This window comes from Thermobia domestica, chromosome 8, assembly GCF_964235325.1.
Source record: "Thermobia domestica chromosome 8, izTheDome1.hap1.1, whole genome shotgun sequence".
NCBI classification, from domain to species: domain Eukaryota; kingdom Metazoa; phylum Arthropoda; class Insecta; order Zygentoma; family Lepismatidae; genus Thermobia; species Thermobia domestica.
Window position 1 is genome coordinate 250,414,562 of NC_137461.1, and position 21,143 is coordinate 250,435,704.

At 32.5% G+C, this 21,143-nt stretch overlaps 1 protein-coding gene across 1 annotated transcript in view; it reads left to right on the forward strand.

Moving 5' to 3' along the window:
- Nucleotides 1–373: 373 nt before the first annotated feature.
- The window catches only part of Jhbp2 (Juvenile hormone binding protein 2), a 29,293-nt gene continuing 8,523 nt past the window's right edge, over nt 374–21,143 (forward strand). Inside the window, exons 1-4 of the mRNA XM_081769600.1 lie at nt 374–531; nt 11,203–11,295; nt 15,852–15,999; nt 19,338–19,471. Of these exons, the coding sequence (XP_081625726.1) occupies nt 459–531; nt 11,203–11,295; nt 15,852–15,999; nt 19,338–19,471 (448 nt within the window). The 5' untranslated portion in view covers nt 374–458. The remainder of the gene's footprint in view (nt 532–11,202; nt 11,296–15,851; nt 16,000–19,337; nt 19,472–21,143) is intronic.

A 21,143-nucleotide genomic window follows, 5' to 3' on the forward strand; every position in this document is an offset into this window, starting at 1 on the left:
AACATGTCTGGAAGAAACATTGCTTCAGTGCATTAGCCGCCCGAGTCATGAAATACTGTGTACGCTACTGAAGTGAATCTACAATTCAATTTAGAATCCGAACAGCATTCCACCACCGAGAATCGAACTAGCGATTACAAAGAGCGGTCGTATGCTAGTTGGTGGTATCCTATTATCAACTGAAAATGTCTAATACCGGTAAAAGGATCCATTTGCGAAGAAAAACAAACGAAAAATGTTTTTCTTTCGCTAAGTCTCATGTTTCCACATGTATCGTCTTAACTTGACCCAAGGCAACGATAAAATTACACAGGATGTCATTTTCATAGCCAATCACGATGAGGCAGATGAACTTGTCCTCATTTGTGAAGTTACCTCCCTCCAGTAGCGAGCGAACCCAGACCACCACCGAACTAGTCCACCGCCGGAATTGTTTAGTGCAAGGTGATCGGTTCACAATGACATTGATTACAAGAAGTCTGGTCTTCCTAGTAACGGTAGCTGCATACGTAAGGACAAACGATGAAGCACGTGAGTAGAACACTTAATGAGGTCACTGCAACAGTGATGCCTAATATGTTGAATGCCTAATATGTTAAATGTCATGACCAGTTTCTTTCTTTTTTCTCTCTCAATTGAAAAGTTATTATTCATTTGATAAATAACTGGTACAAGCGTAGTCGATATTCAGCTTGAGATGCTTAGCAAGTACTTTGCTAGCCATTGGAGAATGTTCCACGAATATTCATGGGATGAGGATATCCCATACATGTTCGTTAGTCATTCCTTACCATTGTTTGAATTGATTCAGCACTTTACCGATATAGACGAGTGTTCAAGATATGTTCTAAGGAAACTGCATAGATGTCATTGGTCATCTTTGCACATACAATGTTAGGTGCTACAAGCCATGTAATACCACCGGTTTAAACAATATTCATTATTGTAATACATACTTTTGTTCGCTATGGAGTTTTTTTATGTTAAAGTGCACACAATTTTCATTATTCATCACAAATAACTCGCAGTCTCAAAATCATATGAATTGGCATAGTAGAAGATAATATTGAGACATTTTGTTGCTCCTCAATACAAATAACTTTCTAAATCAAATGAATTGGGGCTTTATAGGATAATTTTGGGACAAGTTACATGAAATGATTACATAATGTATAAAAATCTTGAGCAGCAATATCGCGCAAGAAGTTAAAATGAAAAAGGTAAAACTTTCTAACATGAAGTTCGTAATTGTTCTTGATTATTTAATTCAATCAAATAATAAACATTTTGCACAAAATGTTGCAGAAACATGTTCACCATATCTACTATATGATGATATGATTAATCTATTGTGTTCTTCCAACTGTGTAAGAAATATACTTAAAATCACACAAGAACATGCTCAAAAGAGTTGTTAAAATCCCATAAATTTACTCAAACTTTTGGTTAAAATCTCGCAAGAACTTGCTCAATTTTTTTTTTTTTAAGATCCCACAAGAACTTTCTCAAAAGTCTGGTTAAAATCCCAGAAAATTTAAAAAGTTTTTCCATATTTGAAATAAACAATTTTATCTATTCACTAATTTTTAATACAATGATGCCTCAACTTGTGAGACTAGTCTTTCAAGAAAGTTGAAACATGAAAATTTGAAATCCCGATTGAATATTCTCAAACGAAATAATGAAGATCCCATTAATTCGTACCGCAAAAATCAATTTTATGTCGAATGTCTGTCATCGATAGGCTTTAAAAAAAAAAAATGATGGCGCTAAATATTCAACACCGCTAACCTGGTATTTTGTGTAAATATATATATTGGGCTAATTTTCCTTACAAATAACAATTTAAAGAACAGAACAACAAATCAATGAAAAATATTTGTTTATTGAATACTTATTATCTTTATAAAGTAGATTATTCACAAAGGAACAATTATCAATCAATGGTTCACGACCAACTAGTGGTTTCTTCGTTAATATTTAGTATGTCGCGAAGTTTTTCGCATCAAAGTGACTTCCATTGAGCTTAACAACTTTTTATGTGTATGTGTGTCATTGAAAAAAGAATATTTTGATGTTTTCTTGTGGAGTATTAACTATAGTTCAATTTGCTCATTATTATACTTTTTTAGTGATCGGCTCTTCGATGCGTTCGCAACGCGTTTTTATGGGTCATGCGTACGCGAACCATACTTATTACTTTCGCGTTTGAAGCGCATTGTCATTACCCATCCACATTTAAATATATGGTCAGTGTACTCAAAGCGTACGCATGAGCAATCAAAACGCTTTGCGAACGCTATGAATAGCCACGGTGTTAGTTAAAACAAAAATTACCTTCTTACCGCTTAACATAGTGGGGGGGGGTCTAAGGCACAGGGGGATGACCGCGAAACCTGACTGTCGTGGTTTGAATTCTGCTCAGGACATGAGTATTGTGCAGTGACAATGATAGAGGGGGCAAAGGTTTGGGTGTTCCCTGTGGCCTTGTCTGCCTTCGCCCCCGCCCCGTGTGCACAACTTGACATGTTGTAAAAAAAATGAAATGAAACCTTTGAGTTTTACGTCCCACGGTTATGCCGGTTAGGCTAAAGGAGACGGTGATGATGAGTAATGAATGAAATGGTGGGATGAAGAAAGTGGGAGGAAACGGGAGGACCCCGAGAAAACCCACGTACACGGTGTTTGTCCACCACAAAGTTCACTTGGCGTTGACATGTTGTATTGTATGGTAAATCAAATACAGTAATATGAAACTATTATTTTTACTAGCTACACAAAAAATTCTGTCTCAAAAAAAGATATCTGCCCTCTACTTACCCCCCAAGAAATTAAGACTGGCGTCACCAGTGGTATTATGTGTTCTCCTTTCACCATTTATTTCATTACCATAGTTTATTTCACATAGTTTCACTCTTGGCCTAAAGGACACTACCATGGAATGTAAAAGTTAATAACACAATAGAATACGAGTATCTTGGATGCAAATGAGAAACCAAAAGCAGGAGCATGCTTGAAACACTTTCAAATTTATGATTTATGAAATAGCGATTCAAATTGACATGGCAGTCTTGTCAGTTAAAAAAAAAATGGAGGAGGAGATCAGAAGTTTATCATATCCGTTCCCTAAGTACAAATATATTTAATATTAAATTTCAGCATCTCGTTAATTAGAGGAATTTAGTTTCTAGTGTAATTGAGGGATTTCCATGCCACTTTTGAAATTTAAAAAAAAATCGTGAAATTCTCGTGAAATTAAAAAAAAATAAAAAACTTTAAGGTGGATTCTAGAGTCGTAAAGGTTGAAGAACACTGCTATAGGCTTTTTATGCAACTAAATGTAGTTGCTTGAATTAATGAAAAGAGAAAGAAGGGTATACAGAAAGGAAATATAATATAAACGCTATATTATTTAGTGTCATTGTATATTACCATCTCTACTATATTAACTATCTTATCGAAAAATAGTTTTTCTTTTCTTTTCTTTTCTTTTCTTTTTTTAGGCGGTTTCATGTTGAAAATTAACATTTTCTTATTCAACTCCTTCCGAGTTTTATTTTAGTTCTTAATGAGACTTGGAAAAGTATTTATTTACTTAGTAATTCCAGACGGCACGTGTGAGGGCAATTTACAATAAAATCATTAAAAATAGATAACAAAAATGGAACAGGAATGCAAGGAAGTCATCTAGGATTCTTAAGTATTTATCGATAATTGCTCATTTTAATAATTATTGATGAAAGCAACTGTTAATGACGATCCTCGTTGTCACATTTGATTCAAACTGATGTAAAAAAAAAAAAAAAAATTGCATAAAGCACAAACAATACTCGTGGTATATTTTATGAATTTTAAGATATCCGCAATATATCTCAGAGATACCCATGGAACATTCAGTATAATCAGGCAATAGTTTTCTCTTAAATTCGTGTCATATCCCAAAAATATTCGTACAGAATATTAATAATTACCAAAATGTTCTTGCACCTGATTATTACTGAATGTAATTCTGAGAGATTTTATACATCCCTGCAGGCCCGTAGCCAGCCCGAAAATGTAGGGGGGCCCGGTGGAAGTTAGGGGGGCCGGATCCAAAAATATTAGTTTATCCCATATTATAGTTCATTTGCAAGGCTACAGTGAAAATTTTAGAGAGGCCAGTAAAAATTTAGGGGGGACGGCCACCCTAGACCCCCTGGATACAGGCCTGCATCCCGGGGTTTTAATTAAGAATAAAGTCAATATTTGATGGCATATATCAATTAGCAAGTAGACAAATAAAAATTTCAAGGGCCAATAGGGAGTGGGCGGAAACATGAGAGTAAGTGAATTTAGCTAAAAATGGGCTAACCACGCTTCACCGAAATTCATACCGTCTGAACAATATTAATTTTTATATACTGCTACAGCAATACTAGGCCTATAGGGCGGGCGTTCAGAGCATAAGGAAATCAAGTTTAATTATCGAAGTTGAGAGAAAAAGATACAAAAAGTTTATACGGTACACTTCAGTACATGGAAAAAGAAACATAAAGTTTGTACGGTACACTTAAGTACATGAAAAAAGAGACATCAAGTTTGTGGAGCACCCTTAAGTATATGGAAAAAGAGACATAAAGTTTGTGCGGTAGGCTTAAGTACATGGAAAAAGATACTAAAATTTGTACGGTACGCTTAAGTATATGGAAAAAGAGACATAAAATTTGTAAGGCACACTTAAACACATGGAAAAGAAACATAAAGTTTGTACGGTACGCTTAGAAAAGTGACCTTTTTTTTTTTTTTTTTTTTTTTACATTATATGAGTTATTTACAGTACCTGGAACGAACCTTTTAGGCTTTAAAAGCAGCTTGAGATAGAGATCTTAAAGATTAACTATGACCAAAATGTCACAAAAAGTTAATTTGATTCCCTTGTGTACTGAATGCGCTATATACAGTATATATAGTACCACAAAATCAGTTCGTTACTTGCAGAGATTGAAAGTTAATGTTAATTAAAATTTTACCATGTAACCATTTAGTGTTGTTCTCAATATGAAGTGGAACTGTAAGCTAGGATATCCCTATGTCCTAACTAGTGAATGACCTAAAGGCAATGAACAATATATATATATATATATATATATATATATATATATATATATATATATATATATATATATATATATATATATATATAGGGGTTTTTCATAAAGTCTGGACGGATTTAATTTGCTTATAATTTTCACAAAAATGCTCATAATGAAATCAAATAAAGTGCAAACGGTAGCGGAAGGATTAAATTTTTAGTTGGCAACACTGTTAGATAAGCGGCAACTCTGAACACGTTGAGAGAGGGAGAGGGAGGGCAAGGGTCAGTTTCTTACCAAATTCCATCCATTGTTGTTTTCATTGTTGATTTCAATGTTGACTGTTAAAAGTAAGTTGTAAGCTGTATTGGTGTGTGTGTCTTTTAAATAAATAAATAAACAAATAAATAAGGTGAGACAGTTCCTTGACGAGAAATTCCCTAACCGATGGATTGGCCGCGGTGGCCCGACCGCTTGGCTGCCAAGATCACCCGACCTTACCCCCTGCGACTTCTGGCTTTGGGGTCATGTGAAAACGGAAGTTTATGCAAAGAAGCCAAGTGGTTTGGAGAACTTAAAGGACAAAATCAGGGCGTCTTTGGCTGGCATTTCGGATCAAACACGGCGGAACGCTGTGAGTGGATTCCAGGACGTAAATGTGTGGACGTAAATGGCGCCCAGTTGGAGGTGTGGCGGTGAATGAACTGAGTTGGTGCAGATTACAGGTTAATTTAATCCTTCCGCTACCGTTTGCACTTTATTTGATTTCAATATGAGCATTTTTATGAAAAATTATAAGCAAATTAAATCCGTCCAGACTTTATGAAAACCCTATATATATATATATATATATATATATATATATATATATATATATATATATATATATATATATATATATATATATATATATATATATATATATATATATATATATATGAGTCAGCTGCAAAATGTTACAAAGGAACTGAAAAATGTTGCCAGAACTTTTCTTATAGGCCAGAAATTTAGGTGAATAGTTTTTTCACCACGATTGTCGGGCATTTAAATTTCTGTTCTGTATTAGAATTCTTGGAAACAAGTTATTACTTCATTCAGTAACATTTTCTAAATCTTAAATAGCCCATTTTTCAAATTATCACGCTGTTTATTGTTTATGAGTATTGTACAAAAAATACGAAAACATGATAGGAAACACACTGAAAATGTTCGAGAGAAAAATATATAATTTTGCTACCATTTTTCAGCTTAGCTTACGAATTAGTTTCCATTGCTTAATTGTTTATCGTAAGTACCACTATTGCATATGGCTGTCTACAACAATATGTCTTCAGCCTACAGTTTTCTTTATCTGTTTCATTATCTTCAGAAACGTATAGATTAAATATCATGATAAAATAACTAATGTGATCCTAGACCCATTTTCGAAAACAATAGGACCATTTTATGTTTGCACATGCATTTGCACGTCACTAAAAAAGAAGAAAAAGAATAATTCGTTCCTATTTACTATACTATTGCCTTTATTTATTTGATTGACAAAAAATCACACTATTGACCTGAACACAATTACGGAATGATTAAACCTAAAAATAATGTACTGAAATGAGCACGAGCGGAATGACTTAATACACTAATCCAGTGGTTTCCAACCTTTTTTGATTGACGATATACTTTACTGAACTTAATTTTTTTTAAATATAAATTATAATAGTATAAGCATATAAGTTTCTATAAAGCAGCGGTTCTGTAGTATTGAGTATTTCTGCCGCCGCTGGAAGTGTTTACTAGTACAGTCTATCTCAAGCTTGATTTTATGCTTCGTGATTTTTAGATTCTAAAAATTTCCCGACACAACTTACGGGACTTCTGACACATAGGCAGGGGCGTCATTTAGGGGCAGGGAGGGGTAATTGGCCCCCCTGAGTTTGAGTTTTGTATACGGTACATTTTATCAATAGAATAGTAGTAAATCAGTGAAAAACTCGAAATTTTTCTTATATCAAGAGGTCTTGCCCCCCCCCCTCAACCAAAATCTGAAATGACGCTCCTGCACACAGGTTGGGAACCACTACACTAATCAATAAACAAGCAGCATTTTCGCTATATATATATACCTACTGTCTCACAGTCACGCATCCAGAAATCTTTTTGCTGGGAGGGTTCCAATACTATAAGCCACTACGTCTATGTAGTATTGAACGGGTATTATTCTGCATCCGAAAATACGGTAAGTAATTGAAAACATATTTCCACCTATATTTTCAGAAAATAATTATAGAACCAGATTGTTTTTATAAGAGAAAAGGTATAAATGAATTGTGAGATCAAATTTTAATGTTACATTAATAATTTCGCTGTTAAACAACTATAGGTATAGTATTATTGAAAAAGTGTACAAATGTATGTTGAGTTAGGAAGTTTTTTAAGGGGGTCCGGACCTGACAGACAAGGGCACCCATTACGGAGGGCAATGTGGGGCGCTCGCCCCCCTTGAAGAAATTGTACTTCGGCATATCGAAAACTCAATTGAATTTTTAGAATATTTACAGCAAAATTTGAAACTATATTTGAAATGTCGCTTATACTTGCCCCTCCTTAGAAACCTCCTGGGTGCCCGTGCTGCCAGACCATCCCCGTTGGTACGCAAGTGATTCCGAGCTAATTAAATTCATACCTAAATTATGTAAGAGATTTCCGATATAAGTACATTTTTCGAATGGTACTTACAACTAAAGTAAGAAATAGTATTACATTTCTTCTTTTGTGTGTGATAGTAAATGAATGAGGCATGAACAAATTAGTAATTTACTGTAATGGAAATGTTACTAATTAGTTTCTTTCACCATCGCCATTATAAAAATATAAAGTTCTGCACCCTATTTATAAAATATATATTTTAATTGAGTTTCTGCATGTATTTTCTATTTTTTACTTTTTCTATTTTTATACTTTTTCTATTTTTATACATTTTTATACACACCTTCGACGCAGGAAACCCGACTTCGATTCCCGGTGGGAACTCATGGGTTCGGATCCCATGTTAAGCTGTTTAAACTAAAATCATAAATGTACGGGAATGTATTACTGGTGTAATAGCGTTGAGAAACAAGTCCCCTTGGAAACAGTTACTGCACTATTTAATTACATATTTGTATATTATTTGGTTCACTTGGTAATTTTTTCATATTCCTTATTCTCTTTAGCAATGTACACCATCTTTTTTTTTTAAATCAGTGTTTCCCAATTGGTGGTTCGCAGACCCCTTGGGGTCCATGGAACAAATCTATAGGGACTGTTGCATTATTTACATCTCATAATTTGTGAAAGATATAAGTAATGGCATGCCTCCTCCTCACCTATATGTATGTCCTGGATGTTGTATGTTTTTTGACATAAATGTAGGTTTATAGTTTAATGGTTCTTAATATTGTTACTTACCTTTCTACTATTAGTATTATGTAGATACAAAAAGTTTAAAAGTGTGGGGTCCGTACATTGACTTAGAAATAAAGAGGAGATCCGCCACTCTGAAGTAATTGGGGGACTATTGCTTTATATGGAGAATTATTCTCCTTCTTTTTTAATGAGCTGAAATTTTAATACGATTTTCCTGATTTCTTATTAAAGTCTAGTTAAATGTTCATTGATTTCCTTAAAATAAACTTGCATTATTCATGCGTATTTACAATAATACTGCTAAAACTCAATTTGATTATTACTTATTATGTGAAATCAGTTATAACGAAATTTAATTTTCAGGAAGCAAGAACCTTTTAAATAGATTTGAACACAACATAAATAAAATCAAACTAATTTAAAATTTTCAGTTCATTTCGAAAAAAAAAAACGAAAATAATTCAATATATAAATGAAAAGGAAATGAAATCTTTCAGTTTAACGTCTAACGATTATGCTTCTTAGGCTAAGGGAGACGATGATTAAAGCAAGTGAATGATGAAAGAATTGGTGGAATGAGAATGTGGAAGGAAACGGGAGTACCCCGAGAAAAGCCACGGACACGATGTTGTCCACCACAAGCTTATTTTGCCGGGGATTGAACCAGGGACCCTATGCATCACAGGCAAGCGCTCTACTATTGAGCAACCGTACACCATACCTTACAAATCAATGGGCTAAAAACAAGGATGGTGCTGGTATTCTACACTGTTAAGTTCTTCACTAATATTTTAGGAAGGGGGAGAGTCCTAAACTCTGAACAAACAAAAATTCTGCAGAACATGATGCAAATATGTACTTTATTAAGATGGAATATTTTAGTAGCTAAGAGAAGCCTGTTGCTCTGCGGTGCTTTTCGAACATCGAAGAACTTTCCTTGTTTGTACCACTTGTCTTTACTTTCTTTCTATATTTGTCCAAAAATAAATCGTACTTTTACTTTTCTTTCAAATAGAACAAATAAAAATGAAAGTGTAAAATGTGTCTAAATATGAATGTTCCCACGCTTTTGCTTTCTAAGAAATCTCCTCGATTGCAATCAAACTTTTGATTTCTATTCAGTGAAGTAATTAACTCAACTAATTGTGTGGCTTATAGTATTACCTACAAGACAAGAAGTGTATTTTTAAATTCTAGTCGAGACGATGAACATGACAATTCTTATCTCGTTTACGAGACGAAAAATTTCATGAGTCTCGTAGACAAATCTAGTTTGCTGAGTCTTATATCTCAAACCTTTTAGCGTTACATGTTTTATAGTATAAAAATAATTAGTAAAATTAATGTACGAATATAATGAAAAGCATCATTTATTAACGTTTGGAGACATTCAAGACATTACAGTCTGCTCCCTCGGAACTTACAACAGGGGTTGTGTATACCTTTTTCCAGTTTTAAAATGAGTTGCTCTATAACGCTTTGGAACTGGAAATAAAAGTAAGTGTTAAGATTCCATTTCATGTTGTTATCGTGTTGGAAGCAGTGAGACACCAGCTCTAGAAACTTTGCCAAAAACATTCCATTGAAAACCACTTTTTGTTAGGGAATAAGTCAAATTGAGCTGCTACTGAATTGCAGTCTTAGTTGGACATGTTCTGTGATTGATGTAGAATCTCAAGTAATTGAGAGTGGAGATGGAAATAGGTTTTATCCAAACTTTCATTCTTCTTTACATACCACAATTTTTGTACTTCAAATATTTTCCGGTTTAAAAGCATTATTATTATTATTATTATTATTATTATTATTATTATTATTATTATTATTATTATTATTATTATTATTATTATTATTATTATTAAACTAACATCATACCCCCCCCCGAAAAAAGAGTCCTTAATAGCTTTAATTTTGTAAATTAAACTCTCTCTGAAGCCTCAAAATAAAATGTTTCCCGAACGAGTTGTAAGCGAAATTTTATACCAAAGCAAAAATATTTTTGTATGTGTTTCTTCAAATCAAATCAAACCAAATACTGGTTTACGGTGCTTTTTCCAGCCTGCCAGTTCGAATTTAAGCAATCAATAGAACACATCAAGATGTATAACTTCCAATTGATAAGATGGTTAGGGAAGCAAAATGACATTTGGAATATGGTGGTTGCATGACTTCTATTTGTTGGCAACAACTGCAATGCCAGTTTGAACGCCAAAGAAAATAGTCAACCCCTAACTGAATATAGAACTCACAAGCTGGGTGTTCTAAACTCACTTTCTTAATTGTAAAATCAGGTAATTTTGAAAGGTACCAAAAGTGGTACTTAAATAAAAAAAAATCCATTTAAAAAAATCTAATAAAGCGAAATTTTCAGTTTTCTTTCTCCAAAAATCCGACTTTTTATGGGAAAAGCTTCCGTCCCAAAAAAGACGGCTTTTTTGCATCTCTAGTCCAAATAATTCATTATTCGAGTAACATTTTTTTCGATTCGAATTGAAAATTATTTGAAATTTAACAGCACCGTTAGTTTCTGTGCAGAGGCACAAGTGAGAACAATTGTCTGTGTAAATAAATATTTCCGGTATTTTATATCATATGACTACTCCTCATCTCCCGAGTAAGCTAAACTTGTTCAATATAATGTGTTCATGTGTCATTAACGTAAGTTAATATTAATATTAGTATATCGAAGATAATTACAAATATGCTAAATTATTTTTATTTTAATTTCCAGCACGCTACATATTACAGTGTCATAGAAATGATCCTCTACTCGACAATTGCCTCACTCAAACAGCCAACTTTCTAGCTTTGAATTTCAGGCGAGGTAAGGCATATTTTATTTTATTGTATTTCATTAATTTTAGTGTATGCTTAATTTTGTAGCTATTATGTAAAACAAAATGATAGCCTAGAGCATGATGGACATGTTAAATTAAACGTGTCCTAATGTTACGTTTTCTTTTCTGTGTAATGGTAAAAACAATATAATTTAATATATATACTAATTTCACGCACACGGAGAGAAAAATCGGCGCATTTAGAAGGAAAATCCATAGATTCCGACTACAAGCTGCTTTCCTAGCGCTGCTCCTGGCACCGGCAGAAAAATTGCAATCTATGTGTGGTACAGATTTTCTGTACTGCTTTGGAAGCAGTAGTTGGAAGCCAGGCCAGCCTAAATGGTCCATATGTACTCATTATCTTTGTAGGTATGTTCCGTACAGATTTTCTAGATACTGCTACGTACTCAATTATTTTCCCAGTAGGTTACGTACAGATTTTTTGGATGAAGTTCGAACTCTGATTTCACTAGCAGTTATTTATTTTTGGCCAGGAGGAAAATTTAGATTATACACACAAAAATGGGACTGTGTAGTGTCCGTACACAATTAGATAATTTTTATCAATGTACTGTACATAACCATGATTTTCCATATCTTGCACGTGCCGACGGAGGACACGCATGAATTCCGTCTACTTGCAGCCGTGTAGATAGGTACTGGCTAAGCAAAACATCTGTGCGTAACCTGGTACAGAAAATCTTGTGTGTGTGGTACAGAATCGTAATAAATTTTGCCTCCCCAGATTTTCTAGACTAAAAAGCTGCTTTTTTTGTTTTTTATCACAATGCACCAGTAAAATAGGTACAAAATTTGTACATTTATCCCTCATTACTTGAAAGAAACTACTGTTGGAGTTGAAATCTCGCAGAGATTATTTTGCCAGTAACTTCGAATCAAATATAAAGGATTTAGTGTACAATTTTCCCTGATGAAGGCAGAATATAATTCTCTGAAACATAAATGGATGCTCGTAGCCGAAACATGCCAATGTAGTCTGCTAGCTTTATGGAGATTAGCCTCTATGCTTCCATAACATTAGCACATAGAGAGGATGTTATAGTGCACATAGTGATGGACAGCACTACTCCCTGTCCTTCTTTACCTCCATAAGTTTCTCTTGATGCCTATTTGACAGAGCTTGAATGAAACTTTGAGCTGCATTTTCACTAGGGTAGAACGACAAAATAAATCCTACTCCACTGGTGACAGGGGCGGATCCAGGACCGACTTCTGGGGGGGGGGGCGATGGGTTGTCATACTGCTACTTTTAAGGACTCCAAACTTTGGGATGGGTTTTATTTATATATATAAAATAAGAAAGTTTCCTCTTCTGGGGGGGAAACGATCGCCCCGATCGCCCCCCTGGGTCCGCCCCTGACTGGTGATTGAATACATTAGTTCAGTTGGTAGGTATATGTCTTACCGACTATGTCTCTGTCTCCAATCGGCCCTTTCATTCCGTAAAGAGAATATGAAGTACTTGAGTGTATGTTCATATAATTAAATTTGCCATTATTGGCGTAGAATTAGGTATAAGCTCATTCTATTATGATCGTATTATCATTATATTATGATGAAGCATTCTGCATCACTATCACCACTTAAAAACTTCCAATTTTTGACTCTTCATCTCCCTCAGTATCCATGTATCTGATCTGTATTACGCATCACTGCAGATTAAGATATTTTATCCTGATACTTTATTTCTTTATATGCTTTCGGCTGTCGATATGCCTTTCGGCACGCAAAATGCTTTGAGTGTTTTCGTTCGAAGCAAGGATCTTATAAAATAGAGGATCTGCCCTTACAACAAAATCTTGAAGCATACATCACAGTTTCGCCACCCCTACTCTGCCCACTCGGCCCAATAGGATCGCAATGTTTTGAGCCAACAATCATGGCGGAAACGAAAGTAGCCAATCAGACGATGGCGGAAACGAGAGTAGCCAATCAGACGTGCCGATGCTCGGTTGTTTTTTGGCTTCATCGATTTAATAGGATGACTATACATATGGGCAGATCCTCTATTTATAACATCCTTATTTCGAAGTGACCACAATTAACAAGTTAACACTTTCATTTCGCATTTTCTTTTTTTCTAAGCGTACATTTCAGTCATTTTATTCTTCTTTGCAATTGTAATTTATTTGCATGTTTTGCAAACAGTTGAGATTACTCCCGAGTAAGCGTACAGTTGTCAGATTATAAAATAATGAATATACATGGTTTGAAAAGAACTTTTCCATGTACAAATTACCTTATTAGACATAGCTGTATACAAAAATATACACATGTAAGCTTTCATACTTATTTAAACATAAGATGAAAAGTTGCATATTATCTTAAAGAAGCTCATTTACAGACTAATAACATTTCTTTACTTAAAATGTATAATGAAATAACTTAAACATAGAATATGATTTATTTTATTTTAAAAGTTTTGAGAGAAAAAACGTGTAACTTATTTACGTGTCGAGTTTGTAGTTACAGACATCATTATTTTCAATAAAAGGGTGTTTATTACTCACAACAAATAGAATAAATTTGTACAAACAAGAAAATCGTGAATTTTTTTGTACTCGGAAAATAGACTCTTTGGCAACAATCCAAACATAACCCTTAATGTTTTGTTTTGTAAATGGAAAGTACTGATATATTCACTGGCAACACTTATTACCATAACTCAGTAATAATTAGAATTTTGAAAAATAGACTGAAAGTAATATTTGTGTTGTAACACTACCTCTTATTTTACGAAGACCAAAACAAATACTACTTAATTTTGTGTTCAGTTGAAAAATATATTCATTAAAATTTAATTTACTAATAATGTTAACACTAAGGAATTTAGTTGAACTAAAAAAAAGTTGATTTTTTATTTACTACTACATAATTAATATGTTTATTTTGGAGAGGATAATAAAAATTCTGCAAAGTTGTTTTATCACTATTCAAAATCAGTTTATTGACATTTAACCTGTCAATTAATCGATTGAATGCCATGTTTAGGTTATTTTAAGTTACTTTAAACGTCTTGTAATTTTCCAGTAATAATAATATCGGTCTCAATAGCAAATAAAACGCATTTGAAAGGCGAAGCATGTATTCCGAATCATTTATATATGTATCACTCAAAGCACTGACACTTGTTGTATTGTACCTTTAGAGGAAATGAAATTTTCCATTGAATTCTTTGGTAATTTAAGCTACGAGTGCTTTATACTTGATATTTATTCTTCAAGTAAGATTCAATCCACTTATTGACAGTTCTTATGCGATAAGAACATAATTTTTCAAGTAAAAGATCGTGATTAATAGTATCAAATGATTTCTAAAATCAGCGAAAAGACCAATGTCCCATTCTTTATTATTTGTTATATTCATGACAGTACTAAGAAAATAAAAGAAAATCAGAATCAGTAGATTTGCTTTTTAAAAGCTCGTATTAAATTATTTGCGTATGTTCCATATCAGCTCCCCAGGATACAGAACGGAACATACATATATAACACTTTCTTAGTCTATCTGACATTACCATTCCAAAGATTTTTAAAAATACTGACAAAATAAAAATTCTGAATGTCATAACTATTACCTTTTTCTAAACAAAGCAAACACTTTCGCCATTTTAATTGCTTTATAATAATGGATGGCATTTCGCCAACTCCAGCAGAGCTAGTATTTTTCATTTTCTGATGATTTCTAAAATGACCTTAATAGTTACTGGGCTAGCAAATGTACGTCTCGACTGAGGATATATATATATATATATATATATATATATATATATATATATATATATATATATATATATATATATATATCGAATCACTTGTTCTAGAATAGATAGACAGAGAAACCTAGGAGGAACTCTTTTGCAACTTCTGCTAGATTTATAATCCGTCCATTGTAGAGAATGATTTAACTCAAATTAACCACATCACTTTATGTTTCCCTATTGACTAGTTGATTATATTCCACGTAGTTTTAATATTATTTCTGGAACTTTTCAATAGTGTAATATTTTTTATAAGTTTGTTTGTACATATTTCTGAAGTCATCAGTAGTATTCGTAACACTAAATACTATAACATAATTACTTAATGTTTATTTTGAGATGCCTAAATCATTTGTAATCAAATTTTGACTAGTTTTATTACTATCTCTAATAAGTATGAAAGAGAAAGTTACGTTTAACAATGCAAAAAGGAACCTAACATGGAGTTAAATTTTTCGTCCACAGTGAAAGATAAACAAGTTTCATCCACGCTTTTGAAAGTTAACAAGTGACAAAAGTGTCTGATATTTTTCGGAGAAAATATCCCTTCTTTCAGTATTGGAAATTTTCCATGGCACTGTAAGTTAATTGTAAAACATAAGAAGTCAACTAATTGCGTATTATGGTCTAAGTATATTTCATGACTTTAATTTTATTCTTTTAATAAGAAAAAATGCTCTTCAAAACATTCAATAGTTTTCATCTCACCAATCTTCCTTTGTTTATTTGTGTTTTATTTATTTATTTATTTATTGATAGGTATTAATGAGCTTGATATAAATGATGTGGAGCCCGTAGTTATTGATGAGGTAAGCCTTGCACTAGGAGAAGGACCAGATGGCTACAAAGCAACTTTCAAAAACATTGAAGCATATGGCGTCAGCAATTTAACAGTCATGGCTGTCAGGTAATCAGGCAACATAAATATCATATAATATTTCCCAATAAGTTAAATTACATCCATAATAGTAAAATACAAGAGGTCACTATTAAATAAGAGAGTGTATTACCTTAAATCTAATAATATACAGGGTGTTTCAAAACACCGACAACTTTTGGGAGGTGATTCTTTACACCAAGATAAGACAAAAAGGATAGATCAGTCTGGGTGCATAAATGCTTCCTTTCGGAGTTATAGGCTGCCGAAAACATGAAAAAAAATTAACTTTAAGGGTCAATCGCTCGAAAACTACAGGACCTACCGTAGTCAGATCAAAACTTCACGTAAAACTAATATGTGCGCTATCCAAAAATACATGTTTCAAAATCCTAAGGTACTCATGCAACAATTTTTGTAGAGGGAGTTTGCCTACGGGCATATAATCTGAAGTATTCACTTGTATAAGAATTGTTGCGGAAGTACCGCAGGATTCTGAAATTTGGATATTTGAATAGGGCACATACTAGTTCCTAAGTGAATCTTGACACAACTACGTTAGGTACCATAGTTTTGAAGCAATGGACCTTTAAAGTTCATATTTTCATGTTTTCGGCAGCTTATAACTCCGATAGGAATCATTTGTGCACCCAGGTTGGTGTATACTTTTTGTTTTATCTTGATGTCAGGAATCAGCTCCCAAACGTTGTCGGCGTTGTTTTGAAACACCCTGTAGATCAATGACTCAATGATCTAATGAACAAAGATTCAAATGGAGCTAGAATTGAGTACTACTGGAAAAGAATGGATGTACAGGCAAAAAATGGGAAATACTTAAAAAATATAAAGCTTTGAAAGTATAAAAATTGATTAACGAGGAGAATTCTATTGACTAGTACAGTTATGGTAAATCGATAATCTTGTTTATCCACTTTTTTCTATAGCAAGAGGATTAATTAGATTATTTGAGTGTAGCTTTCTGTACCTTAATGGAATGGATTAAGGGAAAATAAAATTTGCAGAAGAAAGCACAAAAGTACAAAAAAAGAAGAAGAAAGAAAGAAAGAAAGAAAAGTATTCATCCATTCTAAATTTAAAATATATACTAGTTGTGAATTAAGTAAATTTTCATCTTGGGAACACGCGAACGCTTCAATAATTTAGTTTGTATCAGTAATATCTTCTGGTAATCGACGTACAGCAAGAAACTTTCAGTTTATAAAGTAGACGACACAAACGTAACGCAGCGGTAAGTGCAGTTCATTTAAGTTAAAACTTCATATTGTGTTTTAACATATCTAAAAAAAAAAATCAGTAAAATGACAAACCGTGACAATTCTCGAAAAGAAAATTGGTGAATATATATATATACATATATATACATATATATATATATATATATATATATATATATATATATATATATATATATATATATATATATATATATATATATATATATATATATATATATATATATATATATATATATATATATATATATATATATCTGAATAGAATATGGAATGAATAGAAATAAATGCAAATTTTTTCTAAAAATTTATATTTATCTGTTGTTGATTTGTCATGTTCGGAAAAATATAATATTAATATTTATTTAATATTTTTTCATGTTAATTATTATTACTATTTTCAGTTACAATATTATGGTATCAAACATTTAGCAAATTATAAGCTGCATGACAACTGCACCATAATTGCATTACAACTTCACCATAACAGCATATTATAGTTGAAGATTCAAAAAAGACTTTCAGTTAATTTAATGTTTAAGTTTGCCTAATTATTACAGAACCTAGAAGAGAAAGTTGAATTTATTTTTATATCCTATTGAGAAACAAATTCACAGCACTATATTATAGTTTAATGTAATTTAATGATAACTATGATAATTAACAAAATTTACATTTCACGTGATTTTATACATATATTATGTATTTCTTTCTTTTGTTAAAAAGAAAGCAGCATATGTAGATGTGTTTATTGTCAGTATACTGTATCATGAAATGTTATGACAATCAATGTATAACATAAAAATATATTTTACTATAATGACAAAAATAAACGTAAGACTGAATATGTACAAAAGTATTTCTCTAAACCTGTTTATTTTACTCGCTTTTCCCCTTTAATTGTAATCTGAAGGTCGTGACATATCTTCGAATGTCATATTTTTTTCCCATATTTTAGTTTATTTTATTTCGTATGGTTTAAAGGATTTTCATCATATTTTCTCATTCATAAGTAAAGTAAAAAAAAATTTAAAGCAAGGAAATAAAAATAAAATTCGTGAAACAAGAAAGTTAATGATTACTTGTATGCTAAGAGCAAGTAATGGATGCAGTACACTAATGCCTAAGAACTAAGGTGATTAAACAGATAGCCTGTTAAATTTTTAACGTTAATTACTTTTTATTTTATTTGTTAAATTTTTCGTTTGTTTGCTTTTATATACATCATATCTTTTTAAAAAAACGAATTTATTGTTTTTCAACATTTTATTTTATTTTTATTTATTGTATTTAGTGAATCGTAAAACTGACGTGCAATCATATTTTTTTTCAATTTCCAATTTCTTAAGTACTGATTTACGTTTATCCGATAGTTTTATTGGATCATTTTGATAGGACTTTCAATAGTATAGGAGTATCTGCTAGGCTATTGAAATAACCCCAAAAAGTCATTTTATAGTTATTGGTTAAAGAAATTACTGCAATACTTACCGAGTTTGGCTTGTAACAGTTAAAATTGTACATTTTAGAGCCAATCACGCTTAACAAACTTCCATTTTACCTTGGCACGTGATTAATTTAAAAGCTTTATATAAGTATTTCCAATTAGCGTAATTATATACAGTCGTCTGAGAGAAAAATTAGAGTTATATTTCCCAAACTGCAGCTGTCATCTATCTAATGTTTTGTTAAAGATCTAAATGATTGTATGTCTTCGTGTTGAAAACTAAAAGTTCGGAAAATAATTTAAAAATAGTTGTTCCTTTCTTGTTACAGAAATATATTTTAATTCCCCATAAATTATAATTTCAACCATTCTATTTAATAACGCAAAGAGACCCCTAGCCAGACGTGGTGACAGTACATGCGTAAAATAATGAAGAAAAATACTCCAACAAAATATGTAAGTTAAATTGTAAATGATGAAGACAGCAATTTGAAAATTATGAAAATTTGACGACAACAATCATTTGAAATTATGAAACATCTTTAGTTGATAAAGAAAATGTACATAGTTATTCCATGAAACGCATGTACCGTTAATTACATAGAAATATTTGATGTTCTCTTAAAATACTAATTCGTAATTTATAATGAAGCTATATATATTTTCAGAACAAAATTAGATGCCCTAAGGTTTCAGATACACTTGTATATCCCACGAATTGAAGTTACTGCTTCGTATCGAAGCTCTGGAGTTCTTCTTGTTGTCCAATCATCTGGAGGTGGAGACTACTGGGGCATTTACGGTTAGTTCAAAATTTATATATTTTTTAAAAATTATTACTATTGTTATTATTTTGCCCTTAATTTAAATATTTATATTCTAAAACCAATATTATGTATGAAATTATTACGTTTATTGACTAGTACTTGATTATAAAACCCATTGCAAGCCACACAACCCCACCAGAGAGAAGTTTCACATGAATAATCTCTATATCCACACATATATCCCTGACATATTGCTTCGTGAATACCTTGCTAGCGTTGCAAAGATATGGCTAGTACACACCAGGAAGGATTTTTTAAGGGATTTATCTTGACCCGAAATATTTGCAATTTTATATACACAATACAGGACGTCCATGGGTTTGAGATCCAGAGAGCGTGAAGCACAAATGCATGTGGGTCCCCTACCACACCACCTACATGTGGATCCAGTACTCATTTAGGCATCCTTATGAAATTGGAGTGTATTGTCCATTGGAAAAATTGCCTTTTCAAAAAATTCCATATTAATCCAATTATGATTGAGCAAATATTGTTGAAATATGATGTGCCTGTCAAAATGAGTTCATATACCTTTAACTTCACGATCTTCACATTGACACTGTCTTTCTCGGTGTTTCTTTTGCACTAAAGAGTTTGATTCATTCCTTTATAATCTTTTATTATGTGACCGGAAGTTTCATATGGAACATCTTTTTGCAGCGACAAAATACACTTGGCGACAGAGAGAAAATTAAACTAAACGGAATAATACAATTTCTGTTCTGTCTGGAACAGAGTACAAACGAAGTTGCCATACTATAGATTGGAGAAAACATTTGTTGCTTTAACTTCTTGATCACTAATGCATCTACGTAGATAAAATGATCGCTTGTTCTTTACTCTTCACTCCGAAATCTGATTTATTTACGAGTGTTTATTTTTGAGTTTTAGTCCCACAGCTATGCTCTTTAGACTAAAAAGGACGACGGCGAATGAATAATGAAAGAAAAATACAAAACAGCGATATCCTGATCGAGTTTCGAAGCAGCGCATTCCAATCGCCTACCTAATCTTAGACCGCTCGACATGCCAGCTGGCATCATAATTTGAACTCTACATGCAGTAATGGATTGAATTTTATTTACATTTTCGCAGATCAAGCCGCAAAATATTGGTGTGGATTGCACTCGAAATAGTGCGATGACTTGCACAAAACTGATCATTTCAATATTGTTTCGCGTACTAGTATAATTCCTCCTTGAATGACACAGATCACATTCTCGCTATCTCTAGAAATCAATGTTGCTCACCATAATGCATCCTAGCGTTCTCGAATTTCTAAATTGCAGTGACCTGATCGATACATTCACCACCTAATTCATCGATATATTCACCATGTTTTCGTTATTTTAAAATTATGGTTCCGTTTCGTTTCAAGGGAAAATGCAGTGAAACTACTGACAATTGTGAGAACGACTCATAACCTAGTTGATTTTCAATTTATTCATACTTTTTTTTTCTTTCTGCTATTTCATATCAATATGCCATATTCATTATGCGAATTACCTGATAAATGAGGAGGAAATGGCTCTCTCCAAGGAATAAAATACGTTACTGAGGGAGGACAATAGAAATACTAGTTGAGAGTCTTCGATCATAATTGGCAGTGGGTTAAAGTTACTAAGTGACCGTCCTATCGATGTAATT